Here is a 9,191-nt window from a genome sequence, read left to right as displayed (position 1 = left end):
AGAACACCAGCAGCAACTAAAATTTCCAGGCCATGGCAGATGGATGCAACTGGTTTCCTGGCTTCCATAAATTGTTTCGCTAGTACAATAACATCCTCATTTAGTGCCAAAACCTCTGGATCTTTACCTCCAGGGAGTACAAGAGCGTCGTAACTTGAAGCATCTACGGATTCAAAGTCAGCTGTTAAAACAAAATTTTGTCCCTGCGTTTCACTGCAGGTTTGGGCCCTTCAAGATCACGGATAGCAGTTGGGCAGGGATCACCGGCTTTCTTCTTAGGGCAAACCACATCAACATGGCATCCTAGAACTTGAAGGGTCTGATAAGGCACAGTCACCTCATAATCTTCCACGTAGTCCTACAAATATTACCAATATTGGGGAGGGGAGCAATTAAATGATGATGCTTAGTATCTAACAGTTTAATCATTGGCTAGAAGCCTAAAACCATGAACTTGTCATGGCAAAACTGGTAAAGCCGACTCAGGCTTTCTCCCCTTTCTCTTTTGATAATATTAAGGTTGGTTGTCACTTGAACTTGAGCATACTATTTTGTCCTATATATGTCATTGCAATATTAAAGAAAAAGAAAAGAAACCTTACTCCACAGATGATGAGGACCCTTCTCTCAGAACCAGATATGTTGCCTCTTAGTGCCTTGAGAAAAAGCCTAATGAACTCAGGATTGCCATAATATGTGACCCCAGTGACTATATTACACTGACAATGTATCGGGTTCTACGCAGTGAGCACCAGCAGCAACCAATCCAGGTTTCACAGTTGGAAACGCTGTGCACTTGCGACCTTTAACAGCGCCTGCAGCTGCTAAGACCAGCAGCCCATGGCAAATAGCAGCAATTGGCTTTCTGGAGTCAGAAAAGTTTCTCACCAATTCTACAACCGATGCATTCATAGCAAGATGTTCAGGAGATCGTCCTCCTGGTATAACTAGACCATCATATTCGTCAAATTCAATCTCATCAAATGTTTCATTCAGTGTGAAATTGTGACCACGTGATTCGGTATAAGCCTGTAACCCAAAAAGGTACGTACGTACGTATAGAAAACAGGTGTAAGGGGATACAAAATAAATAAATTAACAGGAAAGACAGAGTTTGAGAAGGTCAGTGGACTCTACTTTAATGGTTATGGCAGTGGCGCAGATATCACCCGCTTTCTTGCCAGGAGAAACTGCATCAACAGAGACTCCAAATGCCTGCAGTGCTTGAAATGGGACCATTGCCTCGTAATCTTCCATGTAGTCCCCGCACAGTAACAACACCCTCCTGTGCTCCTCGCCTTTCGGATTTCCCATTTCTTTTCTTATTTCCTTCTTTAGTTTCTTTCTTGCTTTTTCTTTCTTCTTTCTTCTCTCTTCTTTTTCAGAGAGAGAGATGGTCTGATAAATGAAGGAAGGCCTGCTTTAAATACTAATACTCACACAAGCTTTTTTGGAGGTTTGTGGAGTCAGCTAGACACGTCGCAGTTAGTTATCGTGGCATCTCTTTCTATTCCTCTCTTCTTTTCAGTTCAGATAACTATTCTATTAGTTTCGAGCCATAATCATATCCAAGTTTGATATTATTTATTGTCTTATAATTATTCGAGGAAGATTCAAACTTGTAATGTTTATCTCTAACAGGTATGGATAATAAATGTAATGTTTATCTCTAACAGGTATGGATAGTTTTGAATAGCGTGCGCGTTGATTTTACCTCGACTGCCATGTTGATTTTCTCCAGTGCAGCAAAGCTGCTTGCTTTGTGTTATGAGGTCTGGTTTTGTCAACAGACTATATTGCTTGACCCAAAAGAAAATGCAATATCATGTCAATCCTCATTTCGCAGTTGCAGGAGGATGGTTGTGAAAATACAAGCTAACTCTGGACAACATGACATTCATTCAGGTAAACCTGCTAAAGCATAAGTAGTATAATGCAAGCTTCATCCACAACCAAACTTGCATGGAACATGGCGTATACATATCAAAACCAGATTCACTTGTTCCCTCATATATACAAACGTCACCTTAACATAACACAACATACATGCCTTATTCTTTCATGAATTACATATAGTACATGCAAGTAGCTGACCCAATAAACAGCAAATGATACTCGAATATCAAGCAATGTCATCAACTGAGAAATGAACTCTGGGTGGCCCAGTCCAAATTTCCATCTGTGAAGCAATGATCTATTGGATCAGGTTCCAGCCATGTTGCTCCTGACAAAACCACATTAAGCTTCACCGCTGGATACGCAGTACATTTCTTTCCCTAAAATGAAGCATACCACCAAAGCATTGAAAATACACATAGGAATGAATGATGGAACCCTATCACACCAGAATTGTGGCAAATCTGGTGAAGCCTATTCAGTTATTTTCACTATATATCTTTCGAAGTATCTGTAACGGGGCAAATCTCCATCAATTCTCTTCTTTTGAGATTATCTTTATGCCCATTCATGCATGTATATATTATAAGAAGAAGTTTTTGACATATGGCATGTATTGTGTGTCAAATGTATACCGATTCATGAAGATAGCACTACGAAGGAAAATAAAACTTACCCACAGAGAAACAGGATACTCCTATCGAACCAGTTATGTTACCTCCTAATGCCTTCACAAAAGCTTAATGAACTCGGAAGGCCTTCATATGTAGCCCCAGCAATTATATTACCGTCAACAACACACGCCACCATGGTCTGGTTCCACCCAATAAGCACTGCAGTGGTAAACAAGTACTGATCGCGGCTTGGAAGGCGTTATATTTTAAATGTATAGCCGCGGCTATACTCTGTAATCAAAATAGAAAATCTAAATCATGTATAGCCGTTCGGCTATAGAGGTATAGCCGCACGCCATAACATATTGCCGCTGGCTGTACACCATAAATTGAGTATTTTAAGCGTCACGGCCGCCCGGCTGTACTCCAAAAATTTTGTCGGCTGTACTCTATTAGAAGATCTTCAAAAATTACAGAAAACCCAAAAACATTTTAAAACAAAGGGGACCCAGAAAGACACATACAGCATTTGAAGATTTGTAAATTAAACACAGATCAGATTATTTTCGCTAAGAGACGAAGGCACTAATGCAATTTTGTTTATTGAATATGGTGTACGCAGTGACGTTGGAGCCAAGAATTTGTTCACGCTGTCTTTTCCCCAGAACTCAAGGCTCAATAGAGGTCGGTTCTCTAGCTCATAATGAATGAGCAAGCACTCGAACAAAACTCCTAACATGTGTTCTTGTTTGAGCTTACTTTAGTCTCGCTGTCCACACAACCTAGAAACTATGACCTACGGATTGCTATTTGTCAATCTAATAGAGTGGCTCTAATCAACAATAAAACTTAATTCATTTTGTCTATAATTAAGGCTACCACCAACCACTGGCTGATGCAAAAAACTAAACTTGAAAGCGTGATGTTCGTTCGTAAACTTGACAAACTAATTTCCAGTCCCAAACATATTCCAAATTTTAGGGAGGCAACATAATCCCATATGTGAGAATTGTAAGCACTTCAATCTTCGAGACAAATTTCTTGTTTTGGGTTTACAAATTCAAGTGAAGCAAGCATTCAATCTTCAATCTTATTTGGAAGTACCCGAAAGCATAATGTTTTTCATATATTATCTCGCAGAAGGCAATTCAAGAAAGAAAGCCATCATTATTGGAGTCGTAGTTGGAGGTGTAGGTCTTTTTATTCTCATTGTTGGAGTTTTTCTCTATTTTAAACTTTCAAGAAAGCCCGAGGCTGCCACAACCACAGAATTCGAAGTAGCACTTCCTCTTGCATATATACTATTGTTCAATTATCTCCTGCTCCAACCATGTATACATGTATATAAACATAAAAAAAATTGCTCGTACGTGTCTTCAACTGTTTAAATTTACTCATTTTTAGGTGATATATTGGGTGCAACCGAGTTGCAAGGACCATATTGAATTACAAAAATAAAGATTTGAAGAATCGGCAACAAAAAACTTCAGTGAAGAAAACAAACTTGGAGAAGGAGAATTCGAGGACATCTATAGGGTAAATTATATGCTAAAGAGCTCTAAAATAATTTATTTCAATTTAGTTCAGTACGGTTGAATATGGTGTACTCTTTTTTGACATGCATAAAGTTTTGAAAAACTGGGAAAATTGCGTTGTCAAGCTTTTGATTATCCATGCATATTTTTCATTTACAATTACATGGTTGGTCAGGGTACTCTAAACAATGGAAAAGTAGTTGCAGTTAAAAAACTAGCAATTCTCCAATCCAACAGGGCAAAGGCGAATTTCATAAACGAAGTGAAGCTGATAAGTAACGTTCATCACCGGAATCTCATTCTTCTTCTTGGATGTTGTAGCAAAGGACGGGAATTGCTTCTCATATATGAATACATGGCAAACAACAGCCTCGACAGATTCATATTTGGTAATAATTTTAGGATTTTCAGCTCAGCTACCTCTAAATGCATTACGTATACATTTTATTGTTTTATTTGTTCATTGAAAGATCTGTTTTTTTTTTTCCTTCTTCCATGGGAAATAGGTCCAAAAAGAGGCCCTCTCAACTGGAAACAACTAAATGACATAATCCTCGGTACAGCTAGGGGTCTTGCCTATTTACATGAGGAGTTTCATGTATGCATCATACTTAGAGATATAAAAACCAGCAATATTCTTTTGGATGATAGTTTCCAGCCCAAAATTTTGGGCTGGCAAGGCTTCTACCAGATGATCAGACTCATCTTAGTACCAGATCTGCTGGAACATTGTAAGTTAAAGTACTTTCCCACAGGCATAAACCCCGATGGAGATCTATATGATCATTACTCTTCTACAATATTTATACCGGTATTGTGTTTTTACCTAGTTATCATTCTATCCGCACACAAAAATTGTTATGACTGTACTATATACATCTTGTGTAGCCAAAGAGGAGTTTATCTCCACCATCATGATGATGCTCTCTAGTGTTTCTCTCTATGTGGAAGTGTCTCTCACATCTGTTTTAGCCTATCTAAGCAATGGTGCTCACGGCACCTCCAAATGGTGAGGCGTGCTGCCTACACACTTTCTATGTGCCAAGCCTTCTTTAAATAACCAAAGAATTTGGTCCAACAGCTGCATGCATGAAAAAACCATGCAAGTTGTCCTGAGCACCTTCAAAGTCCTCCACAAGACGCAGAACATTAATGCACTGAAAAAGCACAACCACCAGAATTGGAAAAGACGCCAGCCGCTCCTCTTACTCATGTCCTTGGTGCAGCACAGTGGGGTACACCAGCACACACATGTCCGGCTGCCAACGAAGTCCCTCTTTATGCATAGCCCAAGTTGGCTTCTCAAATAACCCAAGAGTCAAAAGTAATAGCAATAATACAAAGCCTATTCTAACTCTCTCTCTCTTGTTCTCACGGGTACACAAACCAACAATGTGGCTAATAAACAATGAAAGAAAGTTTTCTTTCTCATAGTGGCAGCCACCTACAAAGAAAAGGGGAATGCTAGCAACTTTCTCTCTAATTTTTTTTTTTTTGACTTTTTCCTTTTTCTCATGATATATGTCACTTTCCATACACTTAAAAACAATGACATTAATACATCAAATAAACCAATTTTTGTTTTCCAAGTTTACCCTTATTAAATGTATTGTCTTTCAATTTATCCAAATTTTTGTACAACTCTCTTAACACATTTAAAAAATTAAAAAAAAATTAGTTTTTTTTTTTTTTAAAAGAACATCTTTAAAATTTAAAAAACACACAAGAATGACCTCAAAAAAATCAACAAAAGAAAGATCGTTTTTTTAATACGGACAAAAGACATCCTTCTAAAGAAGTCTGTATTCGAAGGAAGTTCATTGATTGCATTTTCAAACCATTAATTTGGTAATTTTGATTATTGATTTTTTTTTTCAAAACCATTAATTAGGTAAGTCTTATTTGTTGGAGTCTTTCAGAAAAGAAAAGAAAAAAACATAACTTTTTTTCTTATTTAATTTTTTAAGTCTTATTTGAATGTCTCCTCATTCCCTTTGAAGTCTTTAAAAAAATACTTTTTTTCTTAATTAATTTTTGAACAAGGTGATAAGAAAATTGTAAAAAATTTGGATAAATAATTTAAGGAAATATTAGAATCAATACATTTAACAAGGGCAGATTTGAAAAACAAATTTAACAAGGGCAGATTTGAAAAACAAATGTTATTGTTTGATGATTAATTGCATTATTTTTAATTTTAGAAAAAGAAGATCCAAGAGAATATTGGAGAGAAGGTTGTTAGCAAAGCTTTTTCGCGAAATTAGACACACATGCCCACCAAGTTGAATTCCAATTGCTTTATGTGTAGATCACTCAAGTGCTGGAACCCACTCCATCTCTGTCTCCAGCCTTTTAACAAAGATGGCATGTGCCGTCATTTCCCCATTTGAAAAGCCCACTGCATGACAAACGAAGCTAGCAAACAAACAATGACAAAAGTGGCCCTTACACGATTAACAATACAATTAGGGCCAATTTTCAACAGTGAAGGCATCTTATTATGGTGGGATCATTTGCATCCTCCGGAGCCTTTCGTTTTCGAAATAAGGATAGATTTTAGTTATTAAACTAGGAATGTAAATCTGAAAGCAGATTCAAGGATTTCCATAAAAATAATAATCAACATTACGTAGTCACAAACATACAAGATCAATCCACAATTGGTACATACACACACACAGATACACACATCACCTTATCATATGCTCTTATTCTTTTATTGAATTACACGGAGTTTCTGGCTATGCTTCATTTTCTTTTATTCTCTTGTTCGTTTATGGAATTACATATATTACTTGGAAGCAGCAGACCCGGTAAAGGGTGCCTAGAATGATACTTGAATATCAAGCAATGTCATCAACTGAGAAATAAGCTCTGGTTGGCCATGCCACGCTGCTGCGGTAACCAGATTTCCATCAGTGACACAACGATCTATTGGATCCGCTTCCACAAACGTCCCCCCTGACGAAACCACACGAGCCTTAATCCCTGGGTATCCAGTACATTTCTTCCCCTGAAATATAGCCAATTGAACCAATTATGACATGCTATGAAGTGCCTAATCAGAAAATAAGTACATTAACCACTAATCAAAAGAAACAAAAAAAATATTAGTGACAAACGTTTAACCACTAAATGCAGGTAGGAAAAATGTTTTCTCTTTAAGAACCATACCTGCAGAACACCAGCAGCAACTAAAATTTCCAGGCCATGGCAGATGGATGCAATTGGTTTCCTGGCTTCCATAAATTGTTTCACTAGTACAATAACATCCTCTTTTAGTGCCAAAAACTCTGGAGCTTTACCTCCAGGGAGTACAAGAGCGTCATAACTTGAGGCATCTATGGATTCAAAGTCAGCTGTTAAAACAAAATTATGTCCCCGGATCTCACTGTAGGTTTGGCCCCCTTCAAGATCACGGATAGCAGTTGGGCAGGTATCACCGGCTTTCTTCTTGGGGCAAACCACATCAACATGGCATCCTAGAACTTTGAGGGTCTGATAAGGCACAGTTACCTCATAATCTTCCGCGTAGTTCTACAAATATTGGGGAGGGGAGCAATTAAATGATGATGATTAGTAACTAACAGTTTAATCATTGGCTATATTTTGTCCCATATTTGTCATTGCAATATAAAAGAAAAAGAAAAGAAAGCTTACTCCAATGATGATGAGGACCCTTCTCTCTGAAGCACATATGTTGCCTCCCAGTGCCTTGAGAAAAAGCCCAATGAACTCAGGATTGCCATAATATGTGACCCCAGTAATTAAATTATCATCAGTAACACACACTGACAATGTATCGGGTTCTACCCAGTGAGCACCAGCAGCAACCAATCCAGGTTTCATAGTTGAAACCGCTGTGCACTTGCGACCTTTAACAGCGCCTGCAGCTGCTAAGACCAACTGCCCATGGCAAATAGCAGCAATTGGCTTTCTGGAGTCGGAAAATTTTCTCACCAATTCTACAACCGATGCATTCATAGCAAGATGTTCAGGAGATCGTCCTCCTGGTATAACTAGACCATCATATTCGTCAAATTCAATCTCATCAAATGTTGCATTCAGTGTGAAATTGTGACCACGAGATTCGCTATTAGCCTGTAACCAGAAAGGTACAGAAAACCAAACACAACATACACATCAAAACAAGAGTAAGGCTTAGGTGAATTCAAGCTTCTTTCTTTGTCCTGATCAGAGGAGGTTCAAAATAAATTAATTAACAGGAAAGACAAAGTGTGACCTGATCAATTGACTCTACTTGAATGGTTGTGGCAGTGGCGCAGATATCACCAGCTTTCTTGCCAGGAGAAACTGCATCAACAGAGACTCCAAATGCCTGCAGTGCTTGAAATGGGACCATTGCCTCGTAATCTTCCATGTAGTCCCCGCACAGTAACAACACCCTCCTCCTCCGCTCCTCGCCTTTCGGATTCCCCATTTCTTTTCTTATTTCCTTCTTTAGTTTCTTGCTTTTTCTTTCTTCTTTCTTCTTTCTTCTTTTTCAGAGAGAGAGAGAGAGTCTGAATACAAGGAAGGTGAGAGCTTGAGCTGCTGTGCTCTGCTTGCTTAATAGTAATATAGTAATACTCACGAAAGCGTTTCTGGAGGTTTGTGGAGAGTCAGCTAGACACGTCGCACTCAATTTGAGCAACACGTCGCACTCAATTATTGTAGCATCTCTCTATTCCTCTCTTCGTTTCTGGAGGTTTCGCGCCATCACCAACAATATCCAAGTTTGATTATCTGAGGAAGTGATAAGTCTAAATTATTTGAGGAAAGATTCACCGACACCGACCAAGTGATAAGTCCAAAATTATTTCAGGAAAGATTCAAACCTGAGTGCAAAGTCAATGCTTCCAAGCTAATGTCCCAAAAGAGAGATGGCTAATGTAATGTTTATCTCTAACGGGTCCTAAAATCCTAGAGTTTGATATCTTGCTTCTCCCAAAAAGACTGTTGATTTCGTTTTGAGTAGCGCTCGCGTTGATTTTATCTTGACAGCCAGATTTTTCACCAGAGCAGCAAAGCTGCTTGCTTTCTGTTATGAGGTCTGGTTTTGTCAACAAACTATATTGCTTGACCCAAAAGAAAATGCAATATCATGCCAATCCTCATTTCGCAGTTGCAGGAGGATGGTTGTGAA

General features: G+C 38.4%; 1 protein-coding gene and 1 pseudogene across 1 annotated transcript; both read right to left on the bottom strand.

Moving 5' to 3' along the window:
• Positions 1-512: 512 nt before the first annotated feature.
• On the bottom strand, positions 513-1,374 carry LOC148918001 (protein DJ-1 homolog D pseudogene; annotated as a pseudogene).
• Positions 1,375-6,646: 5,272 nt separating this feature from the next.
• Positions 6,647-8,829, bottom strand: LOC103327330 (protein DJ-1 homolog D-like). The gene is made up of 4 exons (XM_008229639.2): positions 8,289-8,829; positions 7,706-8,146; positions 7,220-7,582; positions 6,647-7,058 (listed from the first exon to the last, which is right to left on the bottom strand). The coding sequence occupies exons 1-4, from the start codon at positions 8,484-8,486 to the stop codon at positions 6,870-6,872; spliced, it is 1,191 nt and encodes a 396-aa protein (XP_008227861.2). The 5' UTR covers positions 8,487-8,829; the 3' UTR covers positions 6,647-6,869.
• Between the last annotated feature and the right edge of the window lie 362 nt (positions 8,830-9,191).

The sequence above is a fragment of the Prunus mume genome, linkage group LG4 (assembly GCF_029339155.1).
Source record: "Prunus mume cultivar Tortuosa linkage group LG4, ASM2933915v1, whole genome shotgun sequence".
Lineage (NCBI taxonomy): Eukaryota > Viridiplantae > Streptophyta > Magnoliopsida > Rosales > Rosaceae > Prunus > Prunus mume.
This window is presented reverse-complemented; position numbering and strand designations above follow the sequence as displayed.

Excerpts from the sequence above, each read along its gene's own strand:
- LOC103327330 (XM_008229639.2), bottom strand. The coding sequence starts at position 8,486 with ATGGGGAATCCGAAAGGCGAGGAGCGGAGGAGGAGGGTGTTGTTACTG. Across the intron at positions 7,583-7,705 it reads GGGTCCTCATCATCATTGGA|AACTACGCGGAAGATTATGA; the intron begins GTAAGCTTTCTT and ends CAATATTTGTAG. Across the intron at positions 7,059-7,219 it reads TTGCTGCTGGTGTTCTGCAG|GGGAAGAAATGTACTGGATA; the intron begins GTATGGTTCTTA and ends GCTATATTTCAG.